The sequence below is a fragment of the Dromiciops gliroides genome, chromosome 4, assembly GCF_019393635.1.
Source record: "Dromiciops gliroides isolate mDroGli1 chromosome 4, mDroGli1.pri, whole genome shotgun sequence".
Lineage (NCBI taxonomy): Eukaryota > Metazoa > Chordata > Mammalia > Microbiotheria > Microbiotheriidae > Dromiciops > Dromiciops gliroides.
In genome coordinates, this window is record NC_057864.1 from 462234952 (window position 1) to 462255404 (window position 20453).

Sequence of the window (20453 nt, forward strand, 5' to 3'; positions counted from 1 at the left end):
AACCATAGCCTAAGTGTGGTCAAAAGCACACACACACACACACACACACACACCTTTATATAAACAGGCATATGTGTATATACATGTACATGTGTGCATATATATGTATGCACACGTGTGTATCCCAACATTTAATGGGTCCATGACCTCATTCACGTAGATACTCTTTCCACTAGTGAAGATTTACCCAACCCATGCCTTCTTGGGCAGCTAATACAGGAGCACACGTACATGTCACATTCTGTGACAATGTGACATGTGCACCTGTCATACATACCTGTTCCTTATAGACACCATGTGAGTAGGTTTCACACCTGTGCAGATAACATTTGCATGTGTACATGTATATACAGATGTGTGTCTACTGTGATATTCCATGGCCCTGCAATTTGGTCAATGTAGGTACTCTACAAAGCCCTTTGTCTTTATTCCCCTTGAAAAGAGATAGGGCGCACACCATGTCTGTCACATGTGTAGTGTGACATGTGACATGTGAGCTGTGTGTATGTTCCAGCAGGTTTTACAGTGGTGTGTCCATGTGTGTGCATTCCATGTAGAGTTATACATCAATCAACATTTATTAGATGCCTACTATGTGCCAGGCACTGTGCCAAGTTCTGGTATATATGATATCTACAAGGTATGTGTATGATAGACAATACAAATGTATGCATTGGCAGGCTTTGCCTTGGTATGTGGGTAATATATACGTGTGTATATATATATATATATATATACATATGCATATACACATGTGTGTTGGGAAGAGTGTGAAGAATATATATACCACATACCAAGACAAAGCTATCCAGAGGAGTCTGCTTGGGATCCCCAGTGGCGTCAGCTCCCCTTACCCTCTACCTGCCCACCCCCCAATCCCTTGTCTCCTGGCAACACTCTGTATTTATTCACCAGGTTTCATCTCAACAGGACAGGGAAGAGGGAGGAGCCCCAGGGTCGGGTCCCCCCCTCCTGGGCAGTCTTGCGTAGCAGAAGTCCCCTCCAAGTCAGCAGGGTGTCGGTGTTGGACCCTGATATTCCTAAGGGAAGAGACAGGGCAGAGTAGATATTGTCTAATTTGGCAAGAAGAAAGTGCCCCGAACCAGATTCCCTGGGGAAGGGCAGGCAAGCTCAGAAACACGGACACCCCTGGAAACTTGAAGACGTCCTTAGGAATTTGGAGATTCATGGAGGAGGAGATCAAATCCTCCAGGTCTCATCTCTTCTCTTTAAAGGAAGCTACATAGCTTAGAAACTCACCTAGCTTCCTCCCACTCTCCTCCTGGGGCAGCTGTGGGGCGGCAGGGGCCCTGGGCAGCATGGGCTCCAATTCAAAGCTGCCATATTAGTCTAGGCTTCCAAGGTGCTGCAGAGTCAGCTCAGCCCAAAAAGGGGAACTGGAGGAACCGCACTTTGTGGTCTGATATCTGGCACCTGGATCCTTGCCCAACTGGGTCTCACAATACCCAACCCTCAGAGACATTTGTCCTCGGCCTCATGCGCTCTGCTGCTGCTGCCCCTTGGTCGCCCACAGGAGGGAGACCTGGCTGTGGGTCTGGGTCCATGGGGAGCCAACCAGAGCTCAGCCTCAGACTCCAGATAGCTAAGGAGCACCTGGAGCTGGCCTGCCCCAGCCTGTAACATGTACTGTAGGAATAAAGCACACTTCCGTCTTTTCGGATCCTGGTCCCTTTATTTCTGGTTTCTCTTCCCTGGACAGACAACCAGGGCCAAGCCGACAGAGGAGGTCCAACTGACTCAAGAAAGGACTAGTCTCTTCACACCAAACGGGGTTAGCTTCCATAACAGAGGAAGGCCTGGAGGAAGCTTCAGGAAGGACTCTGTGACTGTCAGTCAATCAACAAGCATCAAGCACTTCCTGGGAATACAAATACAATGTCATGAGGCACGCCTACCCTCAAAAAGCTTATATTCTAATGGAGAAGATGACATGCAAACCAACTATGTATGTAAAGCACTAGCTTGAGAATTATCTGTCACTGGGGCCTAACCGCGAGAACAAGCTTGGTGGCTTCCCAAAGAGCTGGTGATCACTCGTCCACTTGGGCAGCCCCTTGGAGAGAGGGGAGAGCAGGGGGAAGAGAAGCATAAGTTGTCCTTCTTAGCAGAATTTGTGCCCACCCTTCCAAGTCTCAAGAGCTGCCCCCAATTCCCTGCTGACCCCTTGTCATCGTTCAATCATTTCAGTCACATCCAAGTCTTCGTGACCCCCTTTGGGGTTCTCTTAGCAAAGATACTGGAGGTTTTGCCATTTCCTTCTCCAGTTCATTTTACAGATGAGGAAACTGAGGCAAATAAGGTTAAGTGACTGGCTCTGGCTCACACTGCTAGTAAGCATCTGAGGCCAGATTTGAACTCAGGTCTTCCTGACTGTAGGCCCAGAGATTTATCCGCTTCAGTACCTAGCTGCCTAACTCTACAAAATCAAATCAATCAATCAACCAAACATGTAATAATCACCTACTATGTGCCAAGGACGATACAAGGGGCCAAAGATACCAAGTCAAAAAAAATCCCTGCCCTCAAGAGCTTCCAAACCAGACGGGAAAAGAGATAACATGAAGTGATTTCTACTGTTGTGGAGGAAAGGGGGGAAGACTAACAGTACTAACCTGGGGCTGCCATTACCTTTGGTAATGTTATGGAAGCCAAGAGAGAACCAATGAGAACACATACTTCCAGTCCCCTGTGGGACTACATCCTCTGACATGGTCTCCTTGCTTCTGATCTCTCCCCTCCCCAATCCACCCTCCTTACCAGTGCCAGAATAATCTTCCTAAAGAACCCCCCTGCTCCCTGTGCCTCTGCGAGAGAATACCAAACCCTCAGCTTAGCATTCACACTCTGCTTTATTGACTCGACTTGGCTTCTGCCTACCTTATTTCCCATCACTCCACTCTGCATGCCAGGCAAACTGCCCTGGCCACTATCCCTTGAACTTCTCCTTCTATCTCCTGGCTGTCCCCTATGCAGGCAAGTTCTCCTTCTTCATCTCTTTCTCTCAGAATGACTGGCTTCCTTCAAGACTCAATTTAAGGTCCACCTTCTGCTAAAGGCCTTCCCTGGTCTTGCCCCCCATGCTCTTCTCCAAGGTGACCCTGTCTCTGATTTCTATGTGTTTTGTATCTACCTATCCATGTACATCATATCCCGTTAGAATGGAAACTCCTTGAGGACGGGCACTCTTTCTCTCGTCTTTCTATACCTCACCTCGTACAGTACCTAATACCTAGCAGGCTCTTTACTACGACAGGGAAGAGGGACAGCAAAACATCTTTTACAGAATCCTAGGGTAACAGAGGTTATTAGAGTGACCAGGGGAACCCCCTGAACTGCTAGACAGGGAACACCACCCATGGATCTCCTCATGCACTCTTTGGGGAATCCCCATGGGGAGGGGACACTCTAGTCTTCCAGCCCCAAACACTCAACAGATTAAGGGGTTCCTTGATTACCTCCTTTACCATAAGATTTGTAGCTGGAAAGACCTGGAGAATGCCTCCTAGCCTTCTTTAAGCTTAGGGGCTCATGTGTTCCTTCCTTTACCAATATGGAACTCAAACTCCACCCCCCAGCCCCACCTCTGGGTGTCTGATTGGTGAACATTTGCCTAATCTTGCCCAGACATTGACCCATTATCTACTTCCCTGCCACTTTCATTCCATGCCAGCCTCTTTCCCTGCACCCTTTTTCACTTTTCACCCCTAAATTCAAGAAGAGTAATTAAATCACACAGATGACATTGCAGCATGGACCCCATCCATGACCACAAGGAAGCAGAAGCCTGCCCCCTGGGGGTTAGCTGGAATTCTGCTCCATTATATTTACCAGTCCCTGGCTACCCCAGTCTCTAGTCCAAAAGCCCATCCCAATGTCTTCCCCGGACAAGAGGCTGTCCGTTCTGACCTGGAGAAATATAAACAGTGGTGGCCAAAAGGCAGGCTACTGTAGCAAACAGAGGATGAGGAAGACATGGGTTCAAGCCCCACCTCTGAACACCTCCACTGACTGTGTGAACTTGGGGAGGTCACCCCACGCTCAGTGTCCCCAGGCTACTCTCTAAGACCGTGAGCTGCAAAGCAGGTACCGATCTGCATTGGAGAAGGAGTTTCCTCCCCAAGAGTTCTCTATGCCAATGAAATCATGAGCCCCATCCAAAAACAACAAGGAGAAGTAACTGTACAGTACACAGGCTGGGGGTGGTTGGAGATGAACCAACAGGGCAAACAGGGCCCTGCCCAGACCTGGCTTAAGTAGAAAACTGCTCATCTTCATACCCCACTTTTTCTCTCTTACCCCCCAGAAAAGTTCCTGTTCTCTCCCACCATCTGCTCTCCCCACCCCTCCAATACACTGCACCTGGTGCTCTGCCCAGCATCCAGAGGCCTGGGATGGGCCTAAGGGGAAGGTGTCCGTAAACTGGTTTATATCAAGTGCTCCCCGGGGCAGCTAGGTGGCACAGTGGATAAAGCACCGACCCTGAATTCGGGAGGACCTGAGTTCAAATCCAGCCGCAGACACTTGACACTTACTAGCTGTGTGACCCTGGGCAAGTCACTTAACCCTCATTGCCCTGCATAAAAATAAACAAACATCAGGTGTTCCCCAAGTGGGGTTGGACTCTAGTGTGTCTGAGGAACGTCTAGGTCACCTCATTCTTTAAACAGTGCCTTTGTGAGATGATTATTTCTGAATTCAGAACCTTTGTTGTTTGCCAGTCGTGCCCAACTCTCCACGACCCCAGCTGGGGTTTTCTTGGCAAAGATACTGGAGTGGTTTGCCATTTCTTTCTCCAGCTCATTTTCTTTTACTTTTTCTTTTTTTTTTGTGGGGCAATGAAGGTTAAGTGACTTGCCCAGGGTCACACAGCTAGTAAGTCTCAAGTGTCTGAGGCCAGATTTGAACTCAGGTCCTCCTGAATCCAGGGGCAATGCTTTATCCACTGCACCACCTAGCTGCCCCCTCCAGCTCATTTTACAGATGAGGAAACTGAGGCAAAAAGGGTGAAGTGATCTGCCCAGGGTCGCACAGCTAGTAAGGGTCTGAAGGGAGATTTGAGCTCAGGTTTTCCTGCCTCCAAGCCCAGTGCTCAATCCACTGAGCCACCCAGCTGTCTTTCTTTAACTTTTACATTTCACACCCATCCTCACCTGGTCACAACGAGATTTGGCCTCAAATTCAGTCAAGGGGCCAAATTACAGATATACATATATGCATATGTATTGCATACATATATGTGTGTGTATACACATCTATTAAATACCTGTTTCCTTTAAGGGGAATCATTATTTTTGCCTTTCTTTGTAATGCCAGCACTTAGCATGGTGCCAAGTACATATTATATATTTATATGGATAATCTGGGTATATATTTGTGTGTATAGATACACTTATGTGATTAATGTGTGCATATAGACAGGGTTAACAGAGATAATCTGCAGGGGGGATGCACTATTTTGAAGGATGGTGGGGAAAATGAGTATTGGAACAGGACCCTGGAACATTCTGATACTTGAAAAAGACCTTGTATATATGCATATATGTATAGGTATTTTATAATCAATGCACATTGTGTATGTGTAGATATGTATGTGATGCACATTTACACACGTGTGTACATGTTTACATGCACATGGGTGTGCAGTGTCTATATGCACCCTGTGTGTATGTATGAACACATGTACACACATACATATACACATACGTTTCTCAGTAACTTCAAAACTTGTGGAAAACTCCCAAGTGTCCCAGGAAGATGATCAGCATTTTTCCAAAGGAACATCTCAGATTTCTGGACCTGGCCTGCCCCCTTCCGGCCACTCCCTGCCGCACAAGCTCCAGGCAAGTTTGGGCAAAAGAAAAGTGAGCTATCCTCTGATCAATGACTGACAAAGCGGTCATAACGGCGACTTGATCCCTGACCTGATCAAACAAGGTCTTTTTCAAGTATCAGAATGTTCCAGGGTCCTGTTCCAATACCCATTTCCCCCACCATCTTCCAAAATAGTGCATCCCTCCCTGTAGATTATCTCTGTTAACCCTGTCAATATCCAGTATGTATTGTTGTGGGTGCATCGTCTCCCCCATTAGAGTGTAAGCTCATGATCCAAGACAGTGCCAAAAGACTCATGATGGAAAATGCTCTCCATATCCAGAAAAAGAACTATGGAGTCTGACACAGATTGAAGCACACTATTTTCACCTTTGTTGTTGTTTCTTGTGGGATTTTCCCCTTTTGTTCTTTTTTTTTTTTTTTTTTTGCAGGGCAATGGGGGTTAAGTGACTTGCCCAGGGTCACACAGCTAGTAAGTGTCAAGTGTCTGAGGCCGGATTTGAACTCAGGTACTCCTGAATCCAGGGCCGGTGCTTTACCACTTCGCCATCTAGCTGCCCCCCCTTTTGTTCTGATTCTTCTCTTACGACATGACTAAAGTGCATATATGTTTAACATGATTGTGATGCAGAACCTATATCAGATTGCTTTGCGGGCTTCAGGAGGGGGGAGGGAATGGAGGGTGGGAGAAACATTTGGAACACAAAATCTTACAAAAGTGAATGTTGAAAACTATCTTTACATGTAATTTTGGGGAAAAACAAAGGTCTGAGAAAAAAAAATGTAAACTCCTTGAGGGCAGGGACTGTCTTTTGCCTTTCTTTGTATCCTTAGCACTCATCATGGTGCCTGACCCAAAGTACCTAACAAATGCTTGTCGATTAAGTGACTGACTCTCAGCCAGGGCATCAGCCCAGGTGACATCCCCAAAGGCAGAACACTTGCTAATGCCTGACATTTGGAACCCTGCCCTGCTGTGGGGAAGATCAGAGCACTTCAAGGGAGCCAGCATCCCTAAAGAAAGCTCTAAGCACCCCGGCAGCTTCCATCAGTGTTTCTGTCTACTTTCTGAAGTCAGAATTGCTAATTATGACAGACATTTACCGGACCACGGAGAAGAAAAGACTGCACCATAGTCAGAGTTTGGTACCTGAGCAACAAAAAGGAAATTTAATGGATCTGGAATTCAAAAGGTATTGATTTCAGAAATTGAAATATGATAGAATCCTGTATATGGTAGAACAATAGTCCAAATTCACAAATTGTCAACATTAACCCGAATAAGAAGCTTGAGACTGAAAAGCCACTCCCGGACAGGGAAAGGTCTATTCCCAACACACACCCAAAAGTGGAACACAGCGGGTAGTCGTGAGGAAGAGCTGGAACCACCGGGGAGAAAGGGGGTCCGCTCCTTATCCCAGCCCCTGTCACAACCTAGTTAACATCTGACCCAAACACTCTAATCTCAGCTCTAGCCCAGCCTGAATTGTCTGACAGTGTAAAGCCCTGGGCAACAAAACTATGTTAGAGCTGGGAGGGACCTTGGAAACCATCTAGCCCACCCCCCACTTTACAGAGGACACTGAGATGGAGACGTGAAGTGACATACCCAAGGTCACACAACTAATTAGCAGCAGAACTGGCCTGTGAACCCAGGAGTCCTGACTCCCCGACCAACATAACAGTGCATCATCCCCATGGTACTCCCTAGCCCCAGCCCCAGGGCCAGGTCCTCTGGACTAGGATCTAGGCCCCTCCAACCTAGAGGCTCTCTCCCTCTTGCTCCCAGCCCATTAGAGGTGTCATCCCATCCTGGACCCTACCTAGATCAAATGAGATAATCAATGTACAGCGCTTCAAAACCTTCAAGCCATATGTTACCTAAGATTGTTATAAGATACTTTCCTCCTCTGAAAACATACCCATACACCCCTCAGGGAGACGTGAACTGTGCCCCTTCCCCAAGTCCTTTGTATTTACTTTTCTGTGTATTTGAAATATCTCCCAAGTAGAAAGGAAGCTCTTTGAGGGCAGGGAACAGATAGATCACTTTCATCTCAGTGTCACCAATGTCTGGAACACTGGGACTGTTTGATAAACATTTGTTGAATGGATTAGAAAACGCACACACACACACCGCAGACCCAAACAGGAGAGACTTCACACACACACACACACACACACACACACACACACACACACACACACACACACCTTGCTAACCACCCACCGCTCATACTTGGGATTGGGAAACTAAGGCTTTGCTTTTGTGCCCAGAAGGATAATAGATAGATCCAGAGCTGGAAAGGACCTCAGAAGCCATCAAGTCCAACCTCATTGTACAGATGGGGAAACTGAGTCCCAGGGAGGTCACGCAGGTAATTGCGAAGGTTGAGTTTGAACCCAAATTCTTGACTCCAGAGACAGCCTACTAGTTCTTACAATACTGCCTTTGTCTGCCATGAACCAAAGGGCAGATGAACATGTTCCCTTCTCCCAATTCATTCACTGCCACCACACACACACACACACACACACACACACACACACACACACACACACTCCTGGCTCTTTCCCCAATGCCCTCTACAATGCCAACAAGTTTGTTATTGTCTGATTCTCGCCTATAACCTTAGGAAGTCATCCTTGGTTTCAGCCCACTCTCCCACTGCTGTTCTCGGTGGAGCTAAATTGCACCAACTAAACCCTCTCCTTCAGTTTTGCAGGTTGTTAGAGCCAGGGATTGACAATCCCGGGCACACAAGGGATTTCTTTTTTTTATCGCAGGTATCATTTTCCCCTTCCCTCCTACTCTTTCTAGGTCGCCTGGGTTCAGGATGAATTGTTCAGCCCCACGCTGAAATGATCCGAGTTGGCCTTGCAGGCCAGCACCCACCTTCATGGTACAATAGATGGAAGAGATGGAGAAATCCTCTCATTACCCAAAATATCTCCCTCCCCAGGTTGCAGTGCCTGAAATACCCTTCTTATCCGGACTCCTCTTTGGATCTATGAGAGTCTTCTACGGAAAAGCAGATACCCCAGGGAAGGAAGGTAGATTTTTTTTTTCTGGAATGATGCATCCGGATCATTTCCCTGGTGACTCCAATCACCATTCCCTCCTACTGCACCCTGCCCAAAGCACTCCTTTCTGGGTAGTCTTCTCCTATCAGAACTTAAGCCCCAGGAGGTCAAAAAGGATCTAAGCCTGATTGTCCTTGTAACTCCCAGCACTTTGCCCAGTGCTTGGCACTTGGGCGGGGAGAGAGTCTGGGAAGAGAATTAGGAAAAAGGCAAGGCCAAGACAAACTGACCCTCTTCAGCTGTGCCCAGGGGCGGGCAGAATCCCAGAGGAGGCCAAGGGCTCTCAGGGGTGATCTGCAGCCAGCCCAGCCCCCTTCTGGGAGAGGTACCCCATGAATAAAGAGGGGAGAGGCCTTGGGCAGGAAGCACAAGGGGAGGAACAACTACAGCAGACTGGAGTCTACCCCGGGTCTAACTGTGGATCATTTTGCCTCTCCTGGCCTCAGTTTTCCTTGTTGTAAAATGAAAGGGGGTTTGGCTTCAAAGGGTCCTACCTCTTCTCCATCTCTGTGCACCCAGGCACCCAGGATACAAGTCCCAGTAGAAAGAGTGTGGCAGAAATGAATGCAGGGCTAGTCAGTCCTCACCTTCATGGCTTATGCACACACAGACCCTACTTCATCCTCATCACTCACTCCAGCGGCCTACAGAAATCTCTATACAGTCAGGCTGGGCTATATGCAACCTGGCCCTCCCCCCCCTGAAACCCCCCTCAAGCTTTGCATCCAGCCTGACCCTCCCTTAACAGCAGGTTCAGAAGGTGGCTCAGTTTCTTGACTTGTAAAATGAGAACGTTGGACTCAATGGCCTGAGGTCCCATCCAGTCCTAGAACAGAGATACTATGATCCAGGCTGTGGGCAGTGAGCTGGAAGGAGGGGGGGGGCGGGGGGGAGCAGCACTGCTTCCCATCTTTGGGAGGGAAAATCTCAAAATCCCAGGGAAGAGCAGTCACTGAGGGATGGCAGTTTGTTATCAGAAACCCACTTGATAGGCTCCCACCCCGGGCCAGGCGTGACCTCTGCCACTCCTGACTAACCCTCAAAGCTCACTTTGACCACCCAAGAGGAGACAATCGAGGCCTTAGGCCCCGGACTACCAGAGCCTGACTCAGTGCCCCTCCTTAGATAAGGTACCTCCTGTCAAGGCCAGGCTCATGCCCTCCTTAGGGAGGGCACCTTCCAAATTGGGGCCTCCAGGGGAGAAATTCCATCTAAGCCCCACCACCATCACCACCCCTGAGAGCCTCAAGGTGCTCGGAGAAGGGAAGGGTAACCCCTACATTGGGTCCAAAAGGACAGGAATGACAGAGACGCCCCTGGCGATGGAGGGGCTGAGATGGGCAGACTTGGGCTGCCCAGGGAGCAGGTCTGCCTGGAGGTGCTTCCCCCAAAGCAACTAGACAACGAGAAAGACTTAAGAGATTTAACGCAAACAGACTCTGGCCCCTTCCCTGGGAAGACCCTGGGGTGGGAGCGGAAGAACAAGAAAGGTAGGAAGTGGAGTTATTAATGGAGGGGGGCAGGCTGCTACTGTTTCCAACTCTCCCCCTACCAGGTTAGAATGGGACCGTTACCCCTATGGCCCCCCCCCATCCTGCTACCCTAGGTAAAGAGAGCTCAGCAGAACTTCTCCAATGCCTGGAATCTCCTAAATATCCTAGATCCTTGCCCAATGACCTCCTCTCAACCTCCCCCCTCACCAAGGCCTTCCTGGAAGAGGAGGACATGCCTATCTTCCCCAAACTAGAATCTGAGACCCCAACAAATGCATCTGGCTAGCATCCAGGAAGAGGCAAGCAATTGAGATAGGAGGAGAGAGATGCCTCTGAGATGGAGACAGACTCCATTTCTCACTCAGGGACCTTGGGGATCCCCATGACTTTCAGCAGAGGGGATATATGACAAGGTGGGACCCACCCCCACACTCCCCAGGCAGTAGGGAGCAAATCACACCATCTGCTTGAAGGAGGGCGGGGCCAGGAGCTGGGGTGGAGGGAGAGTTGGAGGCCAAAAAGAGCCTTGGTTTGGGGGAGGTCACGGCCCCCCGCTGTACGAATAATCTGCCTTGTTGTGCATCACCAGCTTGTTGTCTACAAAGTAAAAACTGTCCGACTGTGTCTCGTAGGGGTGGCGGATCATCTCATTGACTGCAAGAGACCAAAAACAGGACCATGAGTTAGGGGCAGCTCAATGACCAGGGGAGAGGATGGCTTGTTACATGCAATCCTAGTTAGAAGGGGGCAGGTGAAAAACCTAGAAGCGTCCCAGAGAAGAGAGAACAGATGCATCTCCAGCTCTGGGCAAAGAGGCGAAGGGATCCCAGGGCAGAATGGTGCATACACTGGTATGAGGCTCCTGAGGAAGGCCCCCTTGTTTAGGGTCCTCCTCTGTAAAAAGGGAGGCTTGACTTTGAAGCAGGAAGATATTTTTAGAAATAATTGTAATACAAAAAACAAAAGACATCAATTAAACACATTAAAAAGGGTGTATGTAAGAAATGTATGGCATTGGGTAATTAGGATCCAAGCCCCATCTCACTGTAACCCCAGGGAAAAATCACTGTCTTCTCTGAGCCTCAATTTCCCAGCCACCCACCACACTCACTCCAATGTATAAATGGGAGAAACACACACACACACAGGTATGCACACACGCTCAGGTGTGTCCCCACACGCACAGACACACGCACACACAAGAGCATGTCTGCCCGTGAGCATCCCACAAACGCACTTAGCTCCTCCGACAGGGCGGGAAACTCATAGATGTGTTCACAGGTGTTCTTGCTTCTGGGGATGCAGAAACCAAATTCGAAGTCAAAGCTCTTGAGAAGTTGGTTCCGAAAGTAGTGCCTCTCAATCATCCGGAAATTATTGATGGGCTTGTCTCCCACCGTGAACTCCACACTGTGAAAGGATGGGGGAGATGGGGAGAGCAGCAGGATGGAAGGGGGAGGGTATGGAGCCAACATCTGGGAACAGGCTCATCCCCCTGGGGATGAGAAGTCATCTCTTCACCAGACCAGTGGGGGGGGGGGGTCCCAGGAAGTGGGGCCTGATTGGCTTGCCTTTCTGAAGTTCCTTTAAAGGATACCGTAGCCAAATGGAAGGCAGGGAATGGTTCCAGGGCCTCCCCGACCACACCCTTATCCCACACCCAGAGTTCCCAGTAACTCACGTGGCTCCAACCTGCCGCAGGCGGAGGAAGGCTGGGGTGAACTGGTAGCGGACAAAGCGGCCAGCATTGGGGTCCACGTCCCGCTTGTCGCTAAGGTCCCGCTCTGCAATGGCGGACCCCCACCGCCCCCAGTACCCCGGGTGAATGGCTGATAAACCAGCGGCCGTCCTCCCTGAACACAACTCCCAAAGGTACCCTCCTGCCCACCTTACCCTTCCCTTCCCTGCCCTGAGGAGTGAGCACCCTGTCTTAGCCCTCAGCATAGTGCCAGCTATAGGAGGCCCAGGCTTCCCCTCACTACACACACACACACACACACACACACATACACACACAGAGGAAACACACGAACACTCACCCCTTACACCTTCCCACTTACCTAAAAGCACTGGCTGATCTCCCCACCCACCAAAATCAACCAGATCTTAGTGTCTCCCAACTCCTAGGCCCGGGCTCTGTCCAGGGCACTCCTCACCCCCAGGGATTTTTGGACAAAAAGAAAAGAGAATGGGGAAGCTAGGTGACACAGTGGATAAAGCACCCACCCTGGATTCAGGAGGACCCAAGTTCAAATCCGACCTCAGACACTTGACACTTACTAGCTGTGTGACCCTGGGCAAGTCACTTAACCCTCACTGCCCCACAAGGAAAAAAAAAAAAGAAAAGAGAAAGGCCAAGGCCCCAGTCCCGTCTCCCTGGCTCACAGGCTAAAGGGAATCAAACAACAAACGTGTGTCTACTATGTGACTGGCACCGTGCTAAGTTATAAAGGGTTATATAGAATCCTAAAATTTAGACATGGAAAGGACTGATTTCACAGATGCAAAACCTGAGGCCTTGGAGAGAGCTTAAGTGAGTTATCCAAGGCCTCACAGATAGCAAGTGATGGGCTAGAGACACAAAGACAAAATGAAAGAGTCTTTGCCCTCCCTTCTATTCTATCAGAGGCAGGGGAATGGACAGGATGATCTCCCAAAGTCTTATCTGGCCTGTACCTGAACTCTCACTCTTCTGGGGTGGTCAGTTCTGCCTTAAGCACAGCTAAGCACAGAGGAAGAATTTAATAAACGCTTGTTGATTGAATACTGATCACAGCTAGCAAGAATTGGGGAAGGAGGTGCTATAGCTGTCTTAGGAGTCAGAACCGGACAGGAGACCTGGGCCTGCCGTCCACTGGCTGTGAAGAGCTCTGGGCCTCGGTTTTCCAGGAATGAGGAATCCACAGTGGGTGGATGTGCGCCACCTCCGCCACAAACCCCCTTTCTGGTCCAGCCTGCTACTCACCCGAAGCCGGAGGCTTGCTGATCTCAAAAAGGACAGTGCCCGACTCCATGTCCCGAATCTTAAATCTGGTGAAATCAATTTTGTAGACGTTCTCCTCAGGAGAGCAGAGGTAATCTGTGGCAGGGGAGGGGGAAGAGGAGGGAGATGATGGCCTGTGAGATCAGAGAGTATACATAGTGACCCTGGGCAAGTCACTTCCCTCCCTGGAGGGTGTGAAGCTGCCACCATCTGTCCAAAGCAGCCATAACCCAAGGGAGGAGACTCACAGTTTCAGACCAGGAAGATCTGAGATCACTTAGTCCAACCCCTCTCCCCTGTTTTACAGAAGAGGAAACTGAGGCCCGTAGAGATGAAGAATCTTAAGATTGCAACTCTATAGCTAGAAGGGACCTCTGAGATTACCCAATCCACCCCCCCCAACACTTTACAGAGGAGTCACACCTTGTGTCTGAAGACCCTTCCAGCTCTGACATTCGATTCCAATGTTCTACAGGGTCACACAGCTAGTGTCATGTCTGAGGCCAGATTTGAACTCAGGTCCTCCTGAATCCAGGGCCGATGCTTTATATCCACTGAGCCACCTAGCCACCCGAGCCTTGACTTAAAATGTATGAATTTACTCACAGAAAAAATAAATACTCCTGAGTAGGATTTTCTGGCACTTAAAATACTTGCCTTTATACAGGGTGGGCCAAAAGTCACGAAGGGGGTTCAATATTTAATAATAACTCCTGTATTTTTTGTTTTTAATTTATAATACCATGGCATCTTATATAGTATATATGAAATGAATTGATGTTATATGTGAAAAATCAAGTCTCATAAGTGGCAAAAATAAAGAAAAATTAATCTGGAAAAAGTTACTAAAACATCGTGACTTTTGGCCCACTCTGTATATGTGTGTATACACATACACACATGTATAGATACATACACATGTATATGTACATATGTATAAAACAACGTGTTATGTGTATAACCTAAAATATATATATATATATATATATGTAAATGCAAGTGTTTTGAATGCTGAAAAATCCTGCTCAGAGGTATTTCTTTCTTTCTTTTTTCACATTTGGATCTTACGCTTTTCTTGCTTTCTTAATTCCTTTAGTCTTTTTTTTTTTTTTTGCGAGGCAATGAGGGTTAAGTAACTTGCCCAGGGTCACACAGCTAGTAAGTGTCAAGTGTCTGAGGCTGGATTTGAACTCGGGTCCTCCTGAATCTAGGGCTGGTGCTTTATCCACTGCACCACCTAGCTGCCCCTTTATTTCTCTATAAGTAAATAACTGTGCATATATAGTTTAAGTCATATGAAAAAGGGTCCCCTCCACTCCAGACATACAGTTGTGTGTCTGGGCTCCACAGTCCTCACTGTTAGCTATTCAAACCTTACCCCCTTTCTTCTTCATCCCAACAGGAAGGGAGGATGAAGCCCCCAGCCCAGACCTGCCTCATCACCCCCCACAGCCCCTGATACACACACACACACACACACACACAATCTCTCCATCGCCCTGAGTCACCATGAGCCCTTGGTCCTCCCCTCATAAGAGGCTTAGCCACATAAGCAGATTACCAGGAGCTATCAGCTGACCAAGTATAAGTAGAACAGAGGAATGTCCTGAGAAGGGGAGGCGGGGGAGGGAAGTCCTGCTTGGTGTCCTCGGGGTCCCATCCTCAGGAATCCCCCACCCTCCAAATCCACTCCTAGCTGGAGAAGCAAAGGGGGCTTCTAGCGCTGGGAAAATATTCCCCCTGCCTAGCCAGGCCCCAGTGCCCACAGGCCAGAAGGTGACCATAGGCCTTGCTTCTGGGCAGTTCTGCTCCTAAACCTTTGTGGTCAGCTCTCCTCTAGTTTTAATCCCCCTCGATGCAATTCCTGGTCCAGCTGCATGGGCTGATGAAGGGGACTGGGTGTTAGGGGTAACCATTTTAACCACCAAAGCTTCAAAAAAAAAAAAAAACCCCAACCCTGCCCGTCATCCCTCAGTGCTCCCTAGCTCTCTCCTTCCTCCAGATAAGGTGGGGAGAGGACCCGGCTGGGTTGAGAGGCCCGTGGGGACCCTCGAAGGAAAAAGCCAAGCCTGAACCTCCGTGACAAACAGGAAGATGGAGTCTCTGGGGAGCTGCTTAGAGCAATAAGGAAGTACCACAAGCCCTGTGGCCTAAGAGGCGGCTCAGGACCACAGCTCTGCTCAGGAAGGGAGGGTGGAAAGAAATTGTAGCAGGCCCTGACAATAACCTCACTCAGATTGTGAGGGCAGGCCTGAGGCAAAAGCCACAGAAACCAAGCCCGAGTCTCCCTCAGACTTGTCCCCGAACCTCAGAGCCCTTAGAAAGTCAGGTTCTCGTGGGAACCGACACCCTCCACCCCGACCTCTGTCTCCCTCTGCCCCAACCCCATCTGGGCTCTCCTGAAGCCTCCCCCTCGTTAGAAAGAATGGGGTGGGAGGGCAGCTAGGTGGCTCAGTGGATAAAGCACTGGCGTTGGATTCAGGAGTACCTGAGTTCAAATCCGGCCTCAGACATGACACTAGCAGTGTGACCCTGGGCAAGTCACTTAACCCTCATTGCCCTGTAAAAAGAATTTTTTTTTTTTAAAAAGAAAGAATGAATGAGGGGAAAGCCATGTCCCCTTCCAGGGACACCTGGAGTCCCCAGCTCCCAGTCTTGTCTTTTCTCTCTTTTCTTCCTAGTCCTGGCAAACTGGCTGACCCTCATCTCCCAAGAAGCTCGGTGCTACAGCAGGGAGTGTCCCCGTTCCAGCTTCTGCTATCTCACTGAGTGACCTTGGGCAAGCTACTTCCTATTTCTGGGTCTAAAATGAGGGGGTTGGGACAGAAAGTTCCGTCCTACTGTTCTCTGGAACAATGACTGCTCTCCCACAATCTCTCTCCGAGTTGGGGCCCGTAAAATCACAAAATCTTAGCCTTGAAAGGGACCTCAAAGACCTCCTGATCCCACCATTTCTCCTCCCCCTCCCCTAGGTCCGGTCCCTTTTCAGATGGAGGTGACCATTCCCAAGAGACCCTCAGGAGCCTTGGGCCCAGAAATCCAGGTATAGGTCCCTCCTTCCCTGCCTCCCTCTAATCCCTGCTCTCTGCAGGGAGAAGAAGTCCAACTGGTGTCAAGGGACTGGGAAAAGACCCTGGGGTGGAAGTGCTTGGGGCCAGTTCAAAAATAGCAGACAAAGGCCCTAAAGGGGATGGGGTGCTTTGGGGGCAAGGACTCTCACACTTTTCCCTAGCCCAGGTTGCTTAGGTCACACGGAGGGCTTCACCATCCTCTCCTCCCCCTCAACTCCCCAGCCAGGAAGCTCAAGACCCAGGAAAATCCTGGAACAGCTGGTGTCAGCAGCCAAGCGGGAGGGGGGGTCATCTCCTGAATCTCTGAGAGACTGGGAGAAGGGGGAGGCCTGGGGGCAACACGGGAGAAAACTAAAGGACGGGCAGAGCCCCATTAGCTGTTTGTCTATTTTCCAGATGAGACTCTAGGGACTGGGGTGAGGGGCCCCAGAACTAAAGGGAAGGAAGGTAGTTTGGGAGGGATAAATGGATGGGCTGAGTGAAACAGAGAGAAAGGCACAGGACAGGAGCAGGGTCCTACTGGCTGGTTTGGGTTTGGTTGGGGATTGGTTTTTGTCTGGGTTTGGGTTTTGTTTGTTTTTTGGTGGGTTTTGTTTTTATGTTTGTGGGGGGGATTTTTTAGTTTTTGTTTTGTTTTGTTTTAGATAAAACAGAAAGAGGTAGGAATGGAAACTACAGCTAGGGCAGTGTTGGGAGGAGGGAATAAATGAATGGCTAGACAGACAGAGACAAGAAAAGAGGCCTCCTTGAAAGAAAGAAGGGCTCTTTTCCTGACCTGAGTTCAAATCTTAGCTCTTCTACTTATTATTTGTATAGCCAGTCCCTTAATTTCTTTTTTCTTTCTTTCTTTTTTTTTTTTTGCAAGGCAATGAGGGTTAAGTAACTTGCCCAAGGTCACCCTTAATTTCTTTTTGAGCCAGTCCCTTAATTTCTCTGGACCACAATGGCCTCACCTGTAAAATGAAGGAGTTAGAGAAACTGATCCCTAAGGTCTCTTACAGTTCTGAATCCTATGATTCTCTCTGAAGCTGACTTTAGCTAGCGGTAGAGAAAATAAAATGGGCTGAAAGTGAGTCAGGAAGGACTGAGGTTAGACCCAGAGAAGGGCTTCCTGTTGTTTCATTTCTGTCTGTGGCCCCGTCGCCCACCACGGTGCCTGGAACATAGGAGGCATTGAGTACACGTTGAATGAATGGCCAAATGACCAAATGAATGCATGGAGAGACTTTGGAATGGGGCAGCCAGGAAGGCTGTGGCTCCCTTTCCTAGAAGTCAAAGTCAGTCTGGCCTAGAGGAGGAGCTAGATCCTGGTGCCCCATCCTTGGGCTGATGAGGCAGGACAGAGGCTGGAGGCAGACCACACAAGGCTAGGAAAGAGGCAAGGAAGTGGGGGTGGGGGGGATACAAGACAAGATAGAGCCTCCGAGCTCCATAAACCCACTCCTCGAAGCCTTCTCCATAGGGAAGTCCCTCCTTGGAGCTAACCTGCAGTCTGTCCACCATAACTTAAGCCTCCTCTCCACCTAGTCACAGAAGGGCCCTTTCCATTAGATTATGAAGGCAGGGACTGTCTTTTGCCTTTTTATCCCCAGTCCTTAGCACAGAGCTTAGCACGGAAAGGTGATTAATAAATGCCTATTTACTGACCTTTCTCTCTGGTCCTCCCACATCCAGCATTATCCATACATTTTCCTGTTTCTTCTCAATCTGGGTCAGAATGCCCACTGTCCCAGGGGAAGGGACCAGCCTAGGCAGACCTTTCCTCCTGTGCTAGGCCACAAACCCCAGGGCAAAGGACAGAATAAGGAAGGACAACCACGCCCAGGGAGATGAAGGAGGTTTAGGGAAAGAAAAGTCCTGGTTGGTTAGGGAAGGAAAGAGAAGAATGCTTGGGGAAGCTCACCCTACCCTCTACCTGGTCACTGTGTGACCCAAGCCACATCATATGCTAGAACCTACCCAACTTGCCCTCCTTCCCTAAGGAGGTCGAGACAGAGGCCTGTGTGACAACACCTGGCTTCCATTGACTTGGGCCTTCCAAAGGGGCCCAGGGCCAAAGCATTGCTCCTACCCAGCATGCTCATGAGCTCCAGCTTCCCCTGCCATAAAGACCTGTTTGACATTCCCTTTCCCCTCCACCTTGGAGGGTAAGGGAAGGTGTGGGAGAACAGACATCCCATCCTTAAGGGTCAGCTCCCTGTCCCCGCCCCCCCTTCCCACAGGGCTCTCTCACTCCCAACCTCCTCTGGGCCCTCATTTTGGCCCTTAGCAGAGACTGCCTAGTGACATGCTCTGTACAAACCATTATGTAACTTTCTTTTCTTTTTTTTGTGAGGCAACTGGATGACTTGCCCAGGGTCACACAGCTAATAAGTGTTAAGTGTCTGAGACCAAATTTGAACTCAGGTCCTCCTGAATCCAGGGCCAGTGCTCTATCCACTGCGCCACCTAGCTGCCCCCCTGTTATATAACTTTTAGTGGGTGTGAGCTGTCTCACCAATGAGGCTGGGAGCTCTTTGAGAGCTGAGATTGCCTTACACATCCATGCATCCCTGGTAAGTACCCTCTGTTTTGATGATGGGCAGACTCCTTGTCTCATTTCTTTTTCCAGATATCAGGATCTTGGGGAGGAGGGACTGAGGCCCTGAGAGCATCGCTTCAGGGGCATTCTTGCAATACCTAGCCCCAGGACCCAGAATTCCCTGATGAAAAACAGAGCCTAACTCAACAGATGCCCGGTTGGTGGCAGTAACCAGGGGGGTGCATCTAGACACCCCCTAGCCTTGGAGCTCCAGAGAGAGCATCCAAGTCAGGTGGAAGCCCCTCTAGGGACTGAAAGATGACAGGGAATGCTGGGCCATAAGCAGTCCCTCTTCCCAAAAAGGCTATATATCATCAGGATATGCTCCCTCGGGCCAGGGGTACTGCGCCAGTGGCTTAAGACAGAGAGATTAGTGTTCAGGGTCACCTCATTGACCTCAATCCATAACAAGCAGATCTGCTCCTGGGGCTGGGAGGAGGGGAATGTACCTGGAGGGTCCAGCAAGCCCAGGTCTGACTCTCCCCAACTGGATGCCCCCAGCCATGCTCCTTAGCAACACCTGGTATTAAACTCCACATTTACCCCACAGGGCCCCCCTTCCACAGCCAGTGCTATTGCCCAGATGTAATGAGAATCCACTTAGCAGGTGCTGGGCCCTCCTTGAAAGTCTAGGTCTGATCTAGAACCTCGCTGGGAAACCCAGCTAATCCACCCCATGTCGCAGGGGGCAGAAGAGGTGAGGAAAAAGGACTACCCTCATTGCCTTGCCCTGTTTAGTCTAGGTGGAAATGGGGGTGGGGGCATGCCCGGGGCTCCCGCAATTTAAGAGCTATTTTCATGCCCGGCAAAAGGCATCTATCTGACTGAAGGGAGGAAGGGGATGAGAGGGTAGGATGGGGTCTCGAAGTGGAGAAGATGGGTGGGGCGCAGGGAGCGGAGGAAAGGATGGAGGGGCGCGGCTGGAGCTCGCTGGGGGGTGGAGACGGGGTGGGGGGGGGGCTGGGGTCGGGAGTGGGGTGCGCGCAGAACAACGTCCAGGAGGCTCCCGGGGCCGCCTCCCTCCTCCCCAACCCCAGCCCCAGCCCCGACCCCACTCCTCCCTCACCGCACGTGATGCGCTGGAGCCCCAGCACATCCTCCGGCCCGATCAGCGCCTTCCCCCGGAGCGCCGGGGGCTCCGGCTCCGATTCCGGTTCGTCGTCCTTGGAGCCCGTGGCCCCCGGCCCCGGCTCCGACCCGGCCGAGGCCCCGGCTCCTCCGCCACCCTTCTTCACCTTCATGGCCCTGCTCCCGGCCCCCGGCTTTCCCTCGCAGCGCCGCGGCCGTCCGGCGCCCGCCCGGCGGGGAAGGGGAGGCTGCACGATCTACTCCGCTCAGTCCAGCCCAGCCTGGCCTCTCTACTTCCCCACCCCACCCCCCTCCCCCCC

At 50.1% G+C, this 20453-nt stretch overlaps 1 protein-coding gene across 1 annotated transcript; it reads right to left on the reverse strand.

Moving 5' to 3' along the window:
* Window positions 1–7008: 7008 nt before the first annotated feature.
* On the reverse strand, window positions 7009–20414 carry UNC119 (unc-119 lipid binding chaperone). The gene is made up of 5 exons (XM_043962963.1): window positions 20132–20414; window positions 13396–13509; window positions 12112–12214; window positions 11668–11840; window positions 7009–11084 (listed from the first exon to the last, which is right to left on the reverse strand). The coding sequence occupies exons 1-5, from the start codon at window positions 20304–20306 to the stop codon at window positions 10972–10974; spliced, it is 678 nt and encodes a 225-aa protein (XP_043818898.1). The 5' UTR covers window positions 20307–20414; the 3' UTR covers window positions 7009–10971.
* Window positions 20415–20453: the final 39 nt, after the last annotated feature.

Coding starts and splice junctions, on each gene's coding strand:
- UNC119 (XM_043962963.1), bottom strand. CDS start 20,306: ATGAAGGTGAAGAAGGGTGGCGGAGGAGCCGGGGCCTCGGCCGGGTCG. Junction 12,215..13,395: donor CAGCAAGCCTCCGGCTTCGG/GTGAGTAGCAGG, acceptor CCGCCATTGCAG/AGCGGGACCTTAGCGACAAG. Junction 11,841..12,111: donor CTGCGGCAGGTTGGAGCCAC/GTGAGTTACTGG, acceptor ATCCTTTCACAG/TGTGGAGTTCACGGTGGGAG.